General features: G+C 41.1%; 1 protein-coding gene across 3 annotated transcripts in view; it reads left to right on the top strand.

Annotated features, from left to right (window-relative positions):
- The window catches only part of ZZEF1 (zinc finger ZZ-type and EF-hand domain containing 1), a 404,243-nt gene that overhangs the window by 373,006 nt on the left and 10,869 nt on the right, over window positions 1–20,368 (top strand). For all 3 annotated transcript variants that reach the window (XM_063953702.1, XM_063953701.1, XM_063953700.1), the window contains exons 49-53: window positions 3,740–3,883; window positions 12,120–12,288; window positions 13,256–13,354; window positions 14,192–14,357; window positions 18,353–18,503. In XM_063953702.1, the coding sequence (XP_063809772.1) occupies window positions 3,740–3,883; window positions 12,120–12,288; window positions 13,256–13,354; window positions 14,192–14,357; window positions 18,353–18,503 (729 nt within the window). The remainder of the gene's footprint in view (window positions 1–3,739; window positions 3,884–12,119; window positions 12,289–13,255; window positions 13,355–14,191; window positions 14,358–18,352; window positions 18,504–20,368) is intronic.

Genomic DNA, 20,368 nt, shown 5'->3' with positions numbered 1-20,368 from the left:
TAAAGCTTCAGCTCTTCCGGAGTCTAGATGTGGTGCGCGCTTTGAAGTTCTATGTCAAACGCACAGCTCGGGTCAGGAAGATGGATTCCTTGTTCGTGCTCTATGATGCACAGAAAAAAAGGGTAGTCCTGCTTCAAAGCAGTCCATTGCTTGTTGGATTAGGCTTACTATCCAACAGGCTTATGTGTCGGCAGCCTTACCTGTTCCTAAGTCTCTGAAGGGCCAATCTACTAGATCGGTGGGCTCTTCCTGGGCGGCTGCCCGTGGAGTCTCAGCCTTACAACTATGCCGAGCTGTTACCTGATCTGGGGAGAACACTTTTGTGAAATTCTACAAATTTGATACCCTGGCCAAGGAGGATACCCAATTTGGGCAGGCAGTGCTGCAGCAGTCTCCGCACGTTCTGGAAGCTTTGGGACGTCCCCATTGTACTAAATCTGTCCTCAGTATGAAAAGAATATACCTGATGGCGCAATCAATATAAATGATTAATATTATATAAAATCAGTCACCTTGTGATCATAAAATAAATGGTTCTATTTCGTCAGACCTCAGAAGCCTGTCTCTAATGGCTTCAATATAGCAAATACAATTTATATAGAAAAGAGGTCGCGCTATAGAGCCAATTAATTGTTCCACACCATTCTCAATTGTAAATATTTATTTAAAACATATAACCATGTAAAAACATAAATGTATATTTTGTTTCTAGAGTATTAAGATCTGGTGTGGTCACAACACCCTCAACTGCATACCAATTATAAATTAATGATTCTCATTCATAAAATTAAGTGAGCTGAATAGTAAAATGTCCAGACCGGCAATATATTATGCCACAAATTCAGTCCGTAATAGGATCCTTTGTATTGATTTGCACCCAATGATAAAAGGACACTGATGTTTTCGTTCAGAAACTGTGCACCACAGATATAAAAAGTCACAGGTACCTTTGCTCACTCTGTCCCTTGTGCTTGTAATACGGGACCTGTTTGCAAGTTTGAGGAGCTTTAAGTGTGACCCGAGCGTCCCCGGGATTACACGGTGTAATGAACAACTATTACCTGTGAGTTGTAGCAGTGTGGTGCATATAAGTGGCAGCTTCTGTGTCCGTATAGCAGGATGAGGAAAGGTTTCCGTACGGGCAGCCCGACAGTTCTCACGAGGGGGCTAATGCTGTTGCTCAGCCCGCTCCAGCAGTCAGCCGCCTCGCTGCTCCGGCTTCCAAAGAACACTGTTCTCTCCGGCACTGTGTGAAGGTGTGAAGGTAACACAGTACTAGCAAACCGTGGAAGTTACCTTCACACAGTGCCGGAGAGAACAGTGTTCTTTGGAAGCCGGAGCAGCGAGGCGGCTGACCGCTGGAGCGGGCTGAGCAACAGCATTAGCCCCCTCGTGAGAACTGTCGGGCTGCCCGTACGGAAACCTTTCCTCATCCTGCTATACGGACACAGAAGCTGCCACTTATATGCACCACACTGCTACAACTCACAGGTAATAGTTGTTCATTACACCGTGTAATCCCGGGGACGCTCGGGTCACACTTAAAGCTCCTCAAACTTGCAAACAGGTCCCGTATTACAAGCACAAGGGACAGAGTGAGCAAAGGTACCTGTGACTTTTTATATCTGTGGTGCACAGTTTCTGAACGAAAACATCAGTGTCCTTTTATCATTGGGTGCAAATCAATACAAAGGATCCTATTACGGACTGAATTTGTGGCATAATATATTGCCGGTCTGGACATTTTACTATTCAGCTCACTTAATTTTATGAATGAGAATCATTAATTTATAATTGGTATGCAGTTGAGGGTGTTGTGACCACACCAGATCTTAATACTCTAGAAACAAAATATACATTTATGTTTTTACATGGTTATATGTTTTAAATAAATATTTACAATTGAGAATGGTGTGGAACAATTAATTGGCTCTATAGCGCGACCTCTTTTCTATATAAACTGTCCTCAGTATCCCTTATGGATGCTAGAGAAAATAGGATTTTTAATACCTACTGGTAAATCCTTTTCTCATAGTCCATAAGGGATATTGGGGGTCATTCCGAGTTGATTGCTAGCTGAAAATGTTTGCTGCGCAGCGATGATGCAAAAAAAGGTACTTCTGCGTATGCGGCGCAATGCGCACGCGTGACATACTTTCACAACGGCCGATGTAGTTTCACACAAGGTCTAGCGAAGATTTTCAGTCGCACTGCTGGCCACAGAGTGATTGACAGGAAGTGGGCGTTTCTGGGTGTCAACTGACCGTTTTCAGGGAGTGATCGAAAAAACGCAGGCGTGCCAAGAAAAACGCAGGTGTGGCTGGCTGAACACAGGGCGTGTTTGTGACGTCAAAACAGGAACTAAACAGTCTGAAGTGATCACAAGCGCTGAGTAGGTCTGGAGCTACTCTGAAACGGCACACTTTTTTTTCGGAGTCGCTCTGCGATACTTTCGTTTGCACTTCTGCTAAGCTAAAATACACTCCCAGTGGGAGGCGGCATAGCGTTTGCACGGCTGCTAAAAACTGCTAACGAGCGAACAACTCAGAATGACCCCCATTGTGTGGTGACTTTCTGCAGGTTCTCTGTTCTGTGTTACCTGTTCAGCTGTTGCTGCTACTGTTGCCAGACGTTGCTGGCCTGGTTATGTTTTGGTGTGCTGGTGTATAATTCTCACCACCTTTATTGTTGTTATGTTCCTTCTCTCAAGTATGTCATTCTCCTTCAGGCACGTTTTACCTATAACTGACCTGTAGGAGGAGGCATAGAGGGGAGGAGCTGGCACACCCAGTTGAAGAAATGTAAAGTGCACTGGCTCCTTTGGACCCGTCTATACCCCATTGTACTAATTCTGTCCCCAATATTCCTTATGGACTGTGAGAAAAGGATTTACCTGTAGGTATTTAAATTCCTATTTTATTTAGGTAAACTTGGAGCTGTTCATTATTTTGGGTTTGGATTTCCAAATATTTTTTTTGCATGCTGTACTTTATCTTGAACCCATTTACTGCAAGAATGGAGTGGTGTTTATCCTCCGCATGTAGCTTAAGATTTGTCCTCCGAAGTAACGAGTCTGTTCTGCAGAAGAAAATTTAACTTCGCCCCCAGTCCTTGCGGTAGACTAGGGATTGGGAAGTGTCATCTGCGTGCATATTTATATTTTATATTGTTGGAGTCCACTATATGCTGCAGTGCTATGATGTACGGGAGATGATCACAACCTTTAGCCATGTAACATAAGCCTTGAGTCACGGCTTCATCTAATGTGTAAAGTAGAGCTTCTTATGGGACTCATACAGGTTTTCTTTTCTTTTGTAAATGTATAATCTGTGGGAAAGCTTTAGTGTTTAACAATTGTACGTTTTATCTCATGACAACTTGAAACCTAGATCTTTATTAAAAGCTCTTTAAATGACTTCTAACACATTGTTATTTTGTCATGTTACAATTAGTGTTCTGGGAAGTTTCTTCAGTCTCAGAAATCCAATTATGCGGACCTCCTACACCTAGCAGCTTCTAACACTCTTCACACTATACAGAAGAGTTCTAATACTTAATTATCATTACTACTGTTATAAAGTGTCAATTATATTTTCTAAGCTCTTCCTAAGTTTGCAAATGTAAACATACTGTAGACATGTTTGCCTCAAGCCATTGCTTAAATCAGTGCTTAGTTATAATTTAGAGAATTTATGAAGGGTTTTTCTTTTTTTTTTTTTTTTTTGTGTGCTTATTTTAGATCCTGCAGAAGGTGCTCGGTGGCTGTAGTGGGAGTATGCTGGGAACCGTAGCACTTACAGCTTGTCAGTTCATGGAAGAACCTGGAACAGCAGTTCAAATCCGGGAATCCAAACACCCTTACAATAATAATACTATATTTGAGGTACAGTACTGCAGTCAATCAGTTCTGTTTGTATTATGTGTTGTATTTTATAAATATTTGTATAGTGCAAACTAACTAGTCTTTGTAAATCTTCTGTTTGCTTGGGCTTTGAATGGTTAAAATAAAAAATGACCTACCTTGCATACACCATTCACCAGATTAGTTAGTGTGCACTTTTGTTATTTAGTCATTTGTTAAGAAGTTGTCACTGCCTCTCAAGTTTACCATGCATGAATTCCCGTCAGATGCCGCAATCTGCATGTACGAGGGAAGTAGATAATTTTTTTTATTTATTTTTTATTTGAATTCACTGTACTCCATCCAAGACACAAGTTTTAATTTCAGGTCGTCGTCTTTAACACAAAGCTAATGTAGTCTACATTATGTTGTCTGAGTCAAAGTTTTTCTTCGTTGGGAGAGCCCAGTGTGTCTGCACATAGCTGTTTTCTTCTAGGAGGGAGTATGGGGCCGCATTTGTTTTTGCAGACTCAAATCCCCCTAGGGAATTCAGCCCTGTGCCACTAGCGTATCTGTAATAGGTGCAGTGTGTGCGGTGCACACGGGCCCCGGAGTCTAGAGGAGGCCTCCACCGCACACGCTGCACCCATTTTCTAAATACTCACCCCTCCTGAGTCCCGCACCAACGTCCGCGGCGGTGTTAAAACTCTGTGAAAATGGCGCAGCTGTCATTTTCAGGGAGTTCTGCGCATGCGCAGTACAAAAATCACTGGGAAATTGCCCGCCACGCCATTTTCCTGGATGCCTGCTTATGCACAGTGGAGTCTGAGCGCTGCCGGCAGAGAGGAGGGGACCTGAACATAGGAGGTTGCTGCACCCGGGCCTCCTCCTCTCTTCAAGCGCCCCTGCCCTGTACTGTACTATTGTGTGGCTATTGCTTTGTTACGTTATTACAGGGGGACCCCAAACTGTGCAGTTTTACCAGTTTAACCAGTTATAGCCTAGCAGTGTTAGCACCCCCTTCTTGATGTTACCAGCCTAAGCTACGTATTAGCACCATTAGTGCTGGGAATTATTTGTTAACTTATGATTAACATTGGCACAAATATTGTACCAGCCTTTCAGCAGTCACCGTATACAGAGCTCCTGAGATGCATATATGTGAGACCTGGACGTATTTATTTTAACACAACTTTTCTATTATATAAAACTGCCTACGCTTGTCCACTACATCCCTTCCCCATCATAGGGAGGTATCCATGTGTAATCGATGCTCCTGCAACCGCTTATCGCAGATTATGCTTCAAGTGCCTGAGGCACCCAAATCATTATCAGCGATAAGTGCCGGCATCGGGCGGAGGAGCACGCCACATCAGGGTTAATAGGATAGCCCGCGGTAAATTATTACCCGTGGTCATTGGATATCCCCCCCCTACTCCTCTAAGCATAAGAAGGAGCAAGCATAGAACTATATGCTTGTGCAGTACAAAGGGGTGTGTTTTACATTATGCAATCCGGAATAAGTATCTCTCTGCATTTAGTTCTGTTAAATCCATGTTAGAAATACATTTGCTGAAGTTTAAGGTATTTCACTGTAAAAAAAAAAAAGATACTACTTTTGAACGTGAATAGTCGGGAACATTTAATGAATCAACTGCTTTGATGATCATGACCGCCAATGGAGATTACAAAGGAACTGCCTGCCAGGTACACTTAATCGAACAAGTATTTGTCAGTATTAGGTTAGAGTGATGGCCTGTTAGCTTTGTCTGTCCCTTCACCTAGTGCCAGTATAGAAATGTGTATGTTTTAAAATGGATTACAAACCTGAGGAATGTAAGAGGAGCAACTTCACTTCGATGTACAGAATCTCTCTTAACCGGTTTTTCTCTGTGAGAAAGCCAGCTTACTACTGATAAGACTCTGAAGCTGCAGCATCGCCTAACCTGAGAAGTTTTATAGCATATATATCTGTTATTTCTTGCATTACCCTCCAGACAGTCTGGGGTGGACACTCTCTGTCGATTCTGTCATAGCAAGACATGCCAATTGTTTTTGCTGTTAACTCCGATCTGGCAGCACCTACACTGTGAAAGACTTAGCCAAGACAAAGGCTGGAATTATCCAGTTAATTACTCAGCCTTTGGCTCTGTCAGAGGACAGTTTTTCCTCTGTTCCCCCTTTTAATTGCACCAGTTGTATATCTGGTCAAGTGGGGAATTTTGATCAGCTGCCAGCTTCATATTACTTTATTTTATTAACGGTTACTAATTTAGTGCCAGCATATTCTGTTGCACTTTACAATTGAGTTAAAGAATCATCCGGAGCTCAGTATTTAGCCAACCCTGTTCAAACATTAGCTAAACATTGATCTTCAATTGAGTGGAATCTAGACTCTTGCTAGAGTTCATAAAATAGTCCTAATATAGGGAAGGCTTAGAATCTGACTTTTCCACTCAGGAGATTCTCTATGGGGTTCAGGTCAGGCGAGTTTGCTGGCCAATCCAGCACAGTAATACCACGTTCATTGAACCAGGTTTTGGTACTTTTGGCAGTGTGGGCAGGTGCCAAGTCCTGCTGGAAAATGAAGTCAGAATCTCCATAAAGCTTGTCTGCTGAAGGAAGCATGAAATGCTCTAAAATGTCCTGGTAGATGGCTGCGTTGACTCCGGACTTAATAAAGCGCAGTGGACCAACACCAGCAGATGACATGGCTCCCCTAATCAACACAGACTGTGGAAACTTCACACTGGACTTCAAGCATCTTGGATTGTGTGCCTCTCCATTCTTCCTCCATACTCTGGGACCTTGGTTTCCAAATGAGATGCAAAATTTGCTCTCATCAGAAAAGAGGACTTTGGACCACCGGGCAACAGACCAGTTACTTTTTAGTTTAGCCCAGGTAAGACACTTCTGACGTTTGTAGTTCAGGAGCGTCTTGAAAAGAGGAATACGACATTTGAAGCTCATGTCCAGTATCTGTGTATGGTGGCTCTTGATGCACTAACTCCAGCCTCAGTCCACTCCTTTTGAAGCTCCTCCACACTCTCCTGACCTGATCCCCATAGAGCATAGGTTCTCAAACTCGGTCCTCAGGACCCCACACAGTGCATGTTTTGCAGGTAACCCAGCAGGTGCACAGGTGTATTAATTACTCACTGACACATTTTAAAAGGTCTACAGGTGGAGCTAATTATTTCACTTGTGATTTTGTGAGGAGACCTGCAAAACATGCACTGTGTGGGGTCCTGAGGACCGAGTTTGAGAACCTGTGCCATAGAGAATCTATGGGGCATTACCAAGAGAAGGATGAGAGGCATGAGACCGAACAATGCAGAAGAGCTGAAGGCCGCTATTGAAGCATCCTGGTCTTCCATAACACCTCAGCAGTGCCACAGGCTGATAGAATCCATGGCACACCGCATTGAGGCAGTAATTCATGCAAAAGGGGCCCAAACCAAGTACTGAGTACATATGCATGCTTAAACTTTTCAGAGGGCCGACATTTCTGTATTTTAAATCCTTTTTTTTTATTGATTTTATGTAATATTCTAATTTTCTGAGATTTCAGATTTGGGGTTTTCTTATGCTGTACGCCACAATCATCAATATTATAACAAATAAAGGCTTGAAATATCTCACTTTGCATGTAATGAGTCTATATAATATATTAGTTTCACGCTGAATTACTGAAATAAGTTAACTTTTGCACGATATTCTAATTTTCTGAGTCTTACCTGTATACAGACTTTCTTGCAGGAAGTACTGCATCCCAACCTCCTTATATTCCTCATTGGGTTCTAAATGTAGTCTTGACTGCATTACAACATTCCCCAGTTGATCCCTTTAAGTCTGTGATACTTAATCTATTTTCCAGCTAACAAATGTATATTTTAGATATTTCCACTGTAAGAGAGGAGCTCTTGCTTACAGCTTACTGCTTTTTCATGAAGACAGGGAAGTCCTTTGTACAAAGCCTTTTTTTCAGTCAAAGGTTGTTTCTAACTTTCATTTAACCCAGGTGATATAATTCTTCTCCAAAAATGCATCCAATTACGGTATGTAGGAGTCTTTTCTCATGATGTGGTCAGATTCCTGAAGATCCATTTGATACTACATACAATCTTTTTGTCAGGCAAACAACTGTCAGCTGGATCACCCTTATTGCATGCCAGTTTTATACAGGAACTACTTGTCCCAAATAAAGTGCTGCACATTATACCACCTCTATAAGTGTGTCCTGGCATAGGGGCCTGGTGGAGCAGAAGTGCTCGGCTGTTACCTGGTCACATGTCATACTTTAAGATTTTATAGGTTTAGTGATTTTTCATTCAAAGATTCCCTGTTTTTGGGGAAAAAGGTTTTGTAGTTTGCCATTTCTGTTTATAGAAATCTTTACTATCCCCCCATTATTCCAGTGTCCTCCAGTGGATGTTAAAGAAAATTGGATTTTTGTACTTACTGGTGGTGATGTTTTGTTGACATGTTTCTAGTTCAGGAATCTTATAGGTTTGTTATTGCCTCTACCCTTTCATTGCCATTATACTCCTCGTGTGCCTGAGGTCTATACAGCCCATTATTCTAGTGATCCTGAGAAAATTAAAGGGATGTTCAGTTAGCTAGCTTTATTTCGATTTAACTTCGTTTTCCCGGCGCCTCAGCAATGTTTACAGGGCTCAATGCACCAGCAGAGTGGGACTTAGATAGTCAGAGGGATCTCTTCATCCACTCAGCTCCTAAAGTAGGGTTCACCAATTAACTACAGTTGTGTCTGGGTCTCTGCCTAAGAGGGATCACATACCTGATCTAAAGGAGCTACAGAGTCAGGAAGGCAGTCATAGCCTACCACTGAGGTAGCTCTGGGATGTTTCTCATGCACACTCTCTCTAGTACACGGCACTACAGGAAGATGATTACACTACTGCTCTGTAAGTTTGTTTAACAGCCACCGCTGGTGAGTGTTTTCAGCATTTGGCACCATCCTGATCCTTCTCCCAGCCAGGCATTGCGGTTGGCTTTTCCCCATCCTTCCTTGGCGGATTTTAGCTAAATGAGCACCTTGGACTCCATCTGAGGGTATGCAGGAGGCTGCAAATATTGGCTAGGGCTGGGGAACCTGTTATGGTTTGGTTTTTTTTGGCTCCTCAAAAAGGTTTACATTATGACAGTGGTGTTGACATGGGGCCTGATTCAGCAACGATCGCTGAAGTGCGAAAATCACTATTTGTCAATTTCCACACTGGTGGGGGGGGGGGGGGGTGACGGCAGCGTTTTTCTGGTCATCAATGGGGCGGGCGCGGTCCGGACAACGGAGGCTACCCCATTTGTTTTGCATTAGGATTGCATAATTCTAGTGAACAGTTTTCTGTAAGAATTTAGGAAAGATTCAGTGGCTTGGTTAGTTTCATCCTTTCCAACTAAGCAAGTCATGTAGTTAAAGGGTATTTAGGCAGGCGATTGTGCCTTTTGTTCACAGATTTTCTGTGTCTTAATTGTGTAGAAATATGACAAAGAAAGCAGAAAGTGCTTCCAAAGCAAAGCTTGGCTCTGTTGCTGCATTATATTATGCATGTACTAAATGTAAAATTAATTTTTTAAGGGTCACACAGAGTCCTATGCCCAGGAGATTTATTAGCCACTTGTCCTCTTCACGATCAATACAGATGGGTTGCTCTTTTGTCTGCGGTGTATTCTCTTAGATTCTGGAGTTATTGTTCCAGTTCCTTTAGGCCAAGAAGGGCTGGGTTAATATTCAACCTATTCCTTGTAAGCAAACCATATGGTTCTTTCTGTCCAATTTGTAATTTGAAGCAGCTATATTTCAATGTATTGCTTGCAAAATTTAAGATGGAGTCTTCACTCCAGTCATCAATGCAATGGATGGTGTTGAATGTTTAGCATCAATAAATACAGTGCATACGAAAAGTATTCACAGTGCTTCACTTTTTCCGCATTTTGTTATGTTACAGCCTTATTCCACAATTGTATAAATTCATTTTTCCCTTAAAATTCTACACACAATACCCCATAATGACAACTTGAAAAACGTTTGTTTTTGTTTTTTGAGATTTTTGCAAATTTCTTAAAAATAAAAAAACTAAGAAATCATATGTATGTAAGTATTCACCTGTGGTAAATTCACTAAATTCAGTTGATTGGACATGATTTGGAAAGACATACACCTGTCGATATAAGTTTCCACACTTGACAGTGCATGTCTGAGCACAAACCTTATGGAAGCCACTCCTTCATAAAAAGCACATGGCAGCCAGCTTGGAGTTTGCCAAAATGCACCTGATGGACTCTCCGACCATGAGAAACAAAATTCTCTGGTCTGATGAGACAAAGATTGAACTCTTTGGTGTGAATGCCAGGCATCATGTTTGGAGGAAACCAGGCACCGCTCATCCCCAAGCCAATACCATCCCTACAGTGAAGCATGGTGGTGGCAGCATCATACTGTGGGGATGTTTTTCAGCGGCAGGAACTGGGATACTAGTCAGGATAGAAGGAAAGATGAATGCAGCAATGTACAGAAACATCCTGGATGAAAACCTGCTCCAGAGCGCTCTTGACCTCAGACTGGGGCGATGGTTCATCTTTCAGCAGGACAGCGACCGTAAGCACACAACTAAGATATCAAAGGAGTGGCTTCAGGACAACTCTGTGAATATCCTTGAGTGGCCCAGCCAGAGCCCAGACTTGAATCCGATTGAATATCTCTGGAGAGATCTGAAAGTGACACTGCACTGATGCTTCCCATCCAACCTGATGGAGCTTGAGAGGTGCTGCAAAGAGGAATGGTCCAAAGATAGTTGTGCCAAGCTAGTGGCTTCATATTCAAAAGTCCTTGAGGCAGTAATTGCTGCCAAAGTATTGTGCAAAGGCTGTGAATACTTATGTACATGTGATTTCTTAGTTTTTATTTTTAATAAATTTGCAGAAATCTAAAAAAAACAATTCACATTGTCATTATGGGGTATTTTGTGTAGAATTTTTAGTGAAAAATTAGAATTTATTCAATTTTGGATTAAGGCTGTAACATAACAAAATGTGGAAAGAGTGAAGCGCTGTGAATACTTTCCGGATGCACTGTATAAAGGACACGTATCTTCATATTCCCATCTGGAAGGGTCATTGTCATCTCCACTTTGCAGTAGCAGACTTGAATTTCCAGTTCCCATGTGGTTTCCTTGCTGAGGCGCAGAGGGATCACCATCATCCCTTATTTGGAAGAACTGCTGATGAAGGCCCCTTCATAAATCTTGCTGCTACGTCATCTGCAGGTGGTGGTTCACGGTTGGATCCTGAAGATTCAGGACTTCTATTCATTAGTGAGGTCACTACTTCAGCTGTCTCATGTGACTGTTCTCCGGTATATGCAATTCTTGGAGAAAATGGTGGCTTCCTTCGAAGCATTTACATTTTCCAGGTTTCATGACTGGACAGATCTTACACTTGTGTTCCAGGACAGGATCCCGTATTCATACACATTGTTTCAGACTGTCCAATCAGACAAGCTAGTCACTGCTAAGGTGGCTCCATGCCCCAAATCTGTCCAAGGAGTCTCCATTTTCACTTTAAAATGCCAGCCTGATGGGTTGGGGATCTGTAACTCTGGGCATACATATTTAGGGTCTGACACAGAATTGACCCACTCCATCAACATCTTGGAGTTGAAGGCAGTCAGGAACGCCCTGGTCCAAGCTCAACAGGTCTTAAGGAAAGGCAGTCGGACAGTGCCACTGCTCTGCTTATCTCATCAAACGGCAGGAAAAGGTGTCATCAGGCACTGAGTGAGGTATCGTGCATCTCTTTTTGGGCAGTACATTTGGTTCCTGCCATTTCAGCCATCAACATTCCTGGGGTAAACAACTGTGAGTAGGACTTCCTCAGTCATCACACTGTCCATCCCATGGTTAAGGATCGGTGGGGGTTGACTAGATGTGATGGCTTCCTGGTTAAACAAAAAGTGAGGTCCAGTGGAGGTTAAAAGGGAACAAATCTTATTATTTTTTCCCTCCTTTGTGGTCTGTGCAACTGTTAGCAGATCCTATTGATAATAAGGTGTCTGCACAATACCTAATATCACTTTAGTGACAAATCTATAGACATTTTTGGATAGACATGAATGTAATGTATTTAAAAATCTAAAAGTCTCTATATCTGGTATCCCCCATTTTAACTAAGTGCCTCACATTGTTATTTTGCTACACATTTTATTTAATTCACTGTATGCTGTAAAAAAAAAAAAAAAGCTTCCATTATTTTTCTTTAGGACAAGGTTCACATTCCTGGTGCAATTTATCTATCAATCAAGTTTGACCCATTGTGTAACACTGAAGAGGGTTGTGATGAGCTGGTCATCTCAAGTTCTGCTGACTTTAAACAAGATCTGCACAGGTTTAGTGGGCCACCTAAAAAGTGGACAGACTTTGAACTCCCAGGTGAGTAGAATTTGGTTTAAACAATACAGATGCGTGGTGTTGTACCTTTTTTTTATTCTGCATTTGACCATGCCAGGTTACACACAGTAGGCCAACTGTTTGGGCATGGGAGGTGACTGGGTAGCTTTAAGATCTTTGAGAGCAGCTAGGGAGAGGTCCAGTTATGCCTGGAGAGTGACTGCTTATCGAAAGTAAGGGGTGGCATAACTGCCCACTGCAAACTCACTTCTTGCCTCTCTTGCCACTTTCCATTGGGGCCAGGTCTATTATTCTCTAATATAATGGAGTTGTACTACAAAGAAATAGAGAAATAGCTATATGTAGATATACAGTAACTGTATACATATATAGATATATAATATTATTAAGTATTTAATTACAAATTATCAAGTCATGTTTGTTTGATTTTTAGAAGTTCAGTGTGTGTGTGTGTGTGTGTGTGTGTGTGTGTGTGTATGTATGTATGTGTATATATATATATATATAACACCAGTGTTTGAAGGGCTTCACTCACAGGCCTTCATACAGATGAATAAAAGACTGACCAAGTCTGTTCAATTTCGTTCAGCGTTTCAGTGTTCACCACCTTTATCAAGGACTCCATGGAGTTCTTGATAAAGGTGGTGGACACCGAAAAGTTGAACGAAATTGAACAGACTCGGTCAGTCTTTTGTTCATCTGTATGATGTCCTGTGAGTGCCGCCCTTCAAACACTGGTTATATTAGGGATCTACAGACCAGGGAGGGCACCAGGGCAAGTAAGACTTATTCAGCAAATTGGTGCCGGCACCAGTGTGTGTGTATATGTATGTATGTATATATATATATGTATGTATATATATATGTATTTATATATATATATATAGATATAGATATAGATATAGATATAGATATATATATAGATATATATATATATATATATATATATATAATTTTTTTTTTACTATTTTTTTCTTTTTAAATATAGGAGATACCTTGTACTATCGTTTTACATCTGACATGAGCTGTACTGAATGGGGATACAAGTTAACTGTGGCTGCTGGACATCGAGGCCGGTTTCAAACAGGTTAGCACTATTCACTTTTATGTACTATATGCTGCTTGCTTTTAATGGTGACTTCGGCTACTCTATGGGAGGAATCCAATTGGGAGCAAGGTTTAGTGAGGTAAAAAAAAATCCTCACGTACCTCGCACCCAATTTTGGATTACCACGGGTATGCACGGACACCCGCTGTATCCAATTTTTTTTAAAGTGTTTACAGGGTTTGCAGCTCCCAAAACCCTGTGGCGCATGAAAAAAAAAAAAAAAACATACTCCTCTGTCGGGTGTTCTAAGGTGGTTTCCCCTCCATCTTTCCACTGGGTAGGGGGCTGCTGGTAGGCTCAAGGCCTGCTGGGAGATGTAGTTCTCTCGGCTTTGGCGGGAAGATATACACACGTCAGGGGACAATCTCATACATAACACACACACTTGCAAACACTCGCACTCCGCCCACACACTAGTTACCGCTGCTTAAGATTTCAGACGCTGGATACAGAAGACACTGCTTTGGAAGGTGAGCAGTTGCTGACCAATTAAGCTAATTGGAAGCTTCCATTTGCTTACTTAGTTCGCCGTTTGGGGGGGGGGGGGGGGGACACCGTGGTCCAAGAGCAAGTCCTGGTGATTTTCCATGAAAATACAGATTTTAGGGAAAATTAGACTTGCTCTGGACGTGCCAGAAAAAAGATGCAGTGATTTTTATAGAGATCACCACATCCATATATGATTGTGCTGCTTTGGGTACAGCGTTTGTTGATATTGAAACCAATTGTCTTGTTTGACTGTGTAGTTAGACATGTCTCCTTTAGCAAAAAATTTTGAACATAATATCAATGAAAAATAATAATTGTGTCTCCTAGGGTTTGAAATTCTAAAGCAGATGCTTTCTGACCAAAGAGTTGTGCATCATCTTCCTCTGTCCAACATATGGGCTTGGCAGGTTGATGTGGCGTGTCGGCAGACTGGACATCAGCGATTAAAGGCAATCCACTTATTATTGAAGATTTTACACCTTAGTACTGTGAGGTAAGAAAATGTAATTTGCTGCAATTCATAACTAGGAATACTTTCCAAACTATGCTTGGTATCATTCCTCCATTGCCTCTGCTATATAACGCCAGCTACGTGACTACTTCCTTTTTAGTACAGTTTCCTTGTCCTCCATTTACATGCTTCTGACATGTTGACTGTTGGCTTGGTGGTTATAGGTTTGCCTTCAATCTTGTGTCCCTCTATAAGCAGAGATTGGTAAGTGTGTATCCATAAATGGATTTCTATCTGACTGCATCTAAATAGTGAGTGTTCTTCAGCTGTGCCCCCTGGCATGTTGGCTTTTAGTCAGATGTATGAAATACATTAAGTATTCAGACATTTATATACACTAATTGGTTACCTTCAGACTGGATCCTTGACATGGGTGTTCCCAAGATTATTTTTGAAAGTTAATAGAAGACGGCATTTATGGAAACTTGTTTACATTTTTTTTTTTTTCTTTCAAAAAAAAATGTGAGCTACTGCAATTATTCAGACATTTTGATACTCTGCGAGAAAAATGATAGAGAGAATTCGGTTGTTTGCCTTGGATAGTAGGACTTTTTCCCCTTTAACTGTAGGAGGACACAGGTGGTTGATTACGTTCTTTGAGGCAGGTCACTAAAGAATGAAATCCTCCATGTAACGTACCCACTATTCCATATTTCTTCTTTCAGAGCCATGCGTAAGAGACTAGCAAAGGGCTTTTTGACCTTAATTGTTGCCATCCATTTATAATGTACCATATATTGAGGTAAGCAGTGATAAGAGTGGAGAAGTTGCACATGGCAACCAATCAGCATTGAAGTAACATTTATAATTTGCATACTATAAAATTATACAGAGCAGCTGAATGCTGGCTCACTTCTCCATTCTTATCACTGCTTCATACATTTACCCCATTATGTAGCACTTTGCAGAGAATTATCAGCTACTTATCCTTTGGCGCTTAATCTAAATTCTCTACTACAAAATCACACACACGGGTTCAGTTTGTCAGAAATTATTCAACCTACGCACACACAGGAATACATACAAATTCTGTAGAGGTAGACTCCAGGATATAATAGAACTCATGGAACCATCACTGTGGGTTTATTGTGTTTGTCTATTACGCCCATCTTTAGAGTCCCTCACCACCATGTCTGTCTGTGGCTTCAGCTGCTGTTCAAGAGTTTTCAGACATTTGGGGTACAATTTAGATTTCAGTTTGAACACACCCCACCCAAATCTAACTCTCTCCACATGTTACATCTTCCACCCCCTCTGCAGGGCACATGGTTTTGCCCATTAGCAAACACATTTGCTGCTGCGATCTGAATTAGACCCACTGTGACTTGTGCCCCTAACTTAGACCAATCATATTTCTGAACATGTTATTTGTAGCTAAAAGGATCATTCCGCAATCTCCTGTAGAGTCTGTGTTTCCTTCAGGGTACTGTGCTACCCTTCTCACCATAGCTGTTCTTTTTTATTTTTATTTTACAGTATTCAGACTTCCTTCAACCTGCCACAGTAGCCATTATTCACTCCAACCTTATTAGGGGACACCATTGTAATTTCAACAAAGAGTAACGCCTCCCTGCACTGGAATGCACTGTTTCTAGAAAAGTGATCAGTCTGTTTACTGTAGATCTTCTGCTGGCCTAGTGGTTAGCAAGTATGGTTTCTATCCATTTAGAGGGTGGCATAAATCCATGTGTTTCCCTTCATAAAGTGTCTGTAGAAATATCTTAGACAATCATATCCAAGACTAGCCTCAGTAGGGCAGTGGTATGTATGTGCCAAGTACCAGATCAAATTTCCTGTAGGATATTCAGGTTCTCTTTGTACTACAGATTGTGCTTTTATAGTGTTTTGCATCACAGCACACGGCTTGCAGTACTGCAGGAGCTGCGCGTACGCACACTCACGCTTCCCATTCACTCTTCATTGAAGACACGCGGCTGCGACTATTCGCAGCCTAGTGGATCATAGTTCTGCCATGATGCACGTACATACTGTACGCATTGCAGCAACGCTGTATGAGGACACATCTGTACCTGCACTGTTCCACCTTTCTCTGCTTCATCGCCAGGGGCAGTTCCTGAGCAAGCGTGAACACCGTCCTTTATTCTGTGGAGCACATTTCCCATACTCCAGCACTATTTTGCAACTATCAACCCTGGCATGGGATTGGCCAGGTATTTAGGATTATTCAGGCTAAGTGCCTAATTATTTTTTCCATGACATTTAAAAATAAACAAAATATGGAAGATGAAAACGTAGGACCCGAGTCAACCTGGCAGCCCCTCCCTTCCTGCAACTAATTTTGTCAGTTGTCTCATTAGAGCTGTACCTTTGGCCCTGGACATGGGGAACAACCCTTTTGCTCAGCTTTAAAATAAAAAAAAAGTGCAGTCAGCCAGAAATATGTTGGACACAGCCTTCGATTCCATCAGGTTGGAGGTTAGATACTAAGGAAGTTTTGATGGTATATACATCTGAAATCTTACAGGAAAATATTTCCACATGTTCACTTTTTTACGTTGCCTTATTTAGGGAATGCCCTAGTCAGTCTAGAGCTGACAAAATTATGAGAATGCTTGGCATCAATATAGTTCCTTTCTCAGAAAATAGTTAATTTCTGCTACTGGCACTCCTATTACTCCTCTGACATCAGTGCTACTGGACAAATCTGTGAAGGACTAGATTATAACTACGGGGCAAAGCAAACAAAAGAAATGACTTTCTGGCCTTCCAGACAGAACAATTTAAGATGGGGATAAATCTATCTGACTACAAGTTAGTACCTAAGAGCAGCAGAAAAAGCAGGAACTTGTTTTTGCTTCAGTGACTCCCGTCCTCTCTGTGCTATTAATCCTATTAATCCAAGAAACTTTTTTTTTTAATTCTCTGCAAACTGCTTCTTTTTTTTTCTTTCTTTTTTTTATTGTACAGTATGCCATGCCGCCTCTCAATAGGTCTAGTGGATTAGGACTGCAATCTGGACGTCTTAATCTGTGACAGATACCTGTTCCTTTCTGGAGTGACGTTTAAATTGCCAGCTGTCAGGATCCCGGCATTCGGGATACGGACGCCGGAATCCTGACAGCTGGCAACGACACCCATAGAGTGGGAATAGAACAAGTGGCGAGCCACCGAGCACGCAAGGGGACTCTTTGTGTTCGCCCCGCTGCCGGCATATTGACGGTCGAGCTGGCGTTGTCTGTATATTGACGGCCGGCATCCCGGACGCTGGTAAATCATACCGAAACCCACCAGAGTGGCTGGTTCTTTGTGTGATATGTCATGGGGTTTGGTGAGAAGTTTTCTGCATACATTTCCCAAAAGACATATTTCCTCCTTCTAACAGGACACTTTTGAAATGCCCTCCCAGCAGCTGTTTATTCTTTGACATTCCCCTCCCATTATGGAATGCATTGAAAGGGATTTATCAAGTATCTCACATTTTTTAGAACTATACCATATTCACTGGTCCTGTAACTTAATGCACAGAAGACACGTTGAAACCATCTTACTAGCACACAAGTAGTTTGCACTGGTCTATATATTCTTTAAAGGTCTGTTTTGTGATTCCAGAACTGTAAATGAAACATCACTTCTTTACCATCGATGAGAATATAATTCATGTTATGTTTAGTCTGAAAAGTTGACAGTTTTTCTATATAGGAAATATCGTAAGTCAAAAAATAAGAACTCTTGTTATTTTTATATACTTTCCTATACTGTACGTTTCTTGTTTTGTCCACTCCTTTCTAACCTAACCGCCTGCATGAACTAGGTATTATCATTTCCTAGGTGCCGAGTCAATCATAAAGGATACTGGACCTCTTCTTTAAGTATTGCAGGTTATAAGGTTAAATCAGAACCAACTGTAAAAATCTCCAAAATATATTTGTGCTGTATACAATAAATGTAATTATTAGTAATAATAATTGTACAATAGCTTGTTTGAATGAAGCTCTTTTTATTTTGTCTCTGCATAGAGATTGTGACCTGAAGCTGTTGAAGCCGTTATGGCCAGTGTTCGTTTGTATGGAAAACACTGCTTGCCAAGAAGCCACTACCTCTGGCGTTCTTCTCCCTTTGCACAGAGCACTCACCGAACTGTTTTTCATCGCAGAGAACCGTGCAAATGTAAGTATTCCCAGAATATTATTTTAAAGTGATGCTATTATCTTCACATAAAGCTGCATTTACAGTAGGTATAGTGAATTTTTCACCAACACTGGGAAACCCGTAAAAATTAAGCACTGGAGGCGTGTGCATGATCAGTGAGCCATGAGCCATATTTCAAAGATGGAAATAATGTTGGCAAAAACTAACCTTGACAATATTGTAAAATATAAAAATTCACAGTGCAATAAATGCATCTATGACTTGATATTTTTGAAATATGTAAGTTGTTGTTGACATTAAAAAAAAATCGTACAAGTTGCCAGTAGAATGTATTTTCCCTGCACTTCCTTCTGAATCGATCACCTCACATAAATGTGTCAAGAACGTTCTTTTTTTTTTTTTTTTTTTTAACCATATTTAAGTGATTTTCATAATTCTGCCTGCGCTTTAGGTGAATTATTACAATAGAAACAGTTAAAGTTAGTCATGAGGTAGCAGGTGTGTGTATGGGGTGGGGGTTACTGTGTTCCTCTTTGTAATGTACAGTCCTCCTTGGAAGTAATCTAGTTTCAAAAATAAATACATGGAACTGAGCTTCTTCTTTTTTTTTAAATCTCTATTGATTTTCATTAAGAGAGAGCAACAAAAACATATGTACGAAAAGATGCGGTTAGGTAAACAAAAACATGACATCGGCACAGGATAGAAAGAACAGGGAAGGCATTCCAACCATAATGGAGATTTCCTTTTAGCCAAGATACATATGAACCTCAATATACAAGAAACAAATATAGTAAAAAAAGAAATCCCAGTAACGCCCAATTTCCGCGATCAGGATCACTCTAAAGGGAATGAAAAACCATCCAGTCGAATGGGATAAACTTCTGAACCGGAGGCCTGCTCTATATATGTCTCAATGGAGTCCTTGTAAAGATCCGAATGCATCAAAACATAAATGTAACAAATAGAATAACATTTTATATGGGGGAGACTAGACGTATAACAACAAGAAAGGGGAAGGAGGTGGGGGGGGGGGAGGTGCAGACACAAGAAAAAGGAAGGGAGAGGCTTAGAAAATAACAGTAAGTATGAAAATGTGAGTATCTCTACCAGGTAGAGCAGTTCACATTGGTGAACACAAGAAGAGTCACCAGGACACACACAGTGCATAACAAGAGTCATAAGCAATGCTTAGACATTTCTGAAGACGTATATAACAATATGAGGATTAAGTAATTTAACGCTGTAAAAACCAGTAAGTATACTCAAATTTTTGTAATATTTGGATTCTATCTGGAGATGGGAGATATTCAATATAAGGATCCCACCGTGCATAAAATCAAGTGACCCCTTTGTCAACATACTGTAGAACTTAGCAGTTTAAAAGGTTAACCTATATACTTGTCAAGAAAGACAATTGCATTTGTCTATTAGAACCCCCTGTATAGGTTCAGAGAACAAATGTAAACTGCTATACATAATGGTCCACAGTAGAGAAGGACATCTGTGATAAAAGATGTGTGAGTGAAGGAGGAGAAGAGACATGAGATTAGATGTAAGCAAGCAACAGTCACTGGTAACTTATGTACAAGTGTAGCATGCCACATTATAGTTTATAGGAAAAGGACTGAGAGCCCTTAGGTGAGAACACCTTTCAGGGTTTCTAGGAGTGGAGATGTTTCCCATGGCAACGAATCAGATTCTAGCTATTATCTTCTAGAAGGTGTTAGATAAATAAGTAGAATCTGGTTGCTGTCGGCAACACCTCCAGTTCTGTAAACCCCCGCACTTTACTAAATATTCCCCATAATTTCTATGTTTTGGTGATGTGCATGCTATAAAATGAGACTGAATCTGAATGTAATATTTTTAGTGGTTTTACA

Source organism: Pseudophryne corroboree, chromosome 2 (assembly GCF_028390025.1).
Source record: "Pseudophryne corroboree isolate aPseCor3 chromosome 2, aPseCor3.hap2, whole genome shotgun sequence".
Classification (NCBI taxonomy): domain Eukaryota; kingdom Metazoa; phylum Chordata; class Amphibia; order Anura; family Myobatrachidae; genus Pseudophryne; species Pseudophryne corroboree.
This window is presented reverse-complemented; position numbering and strand designations above follow the sequence as displayed.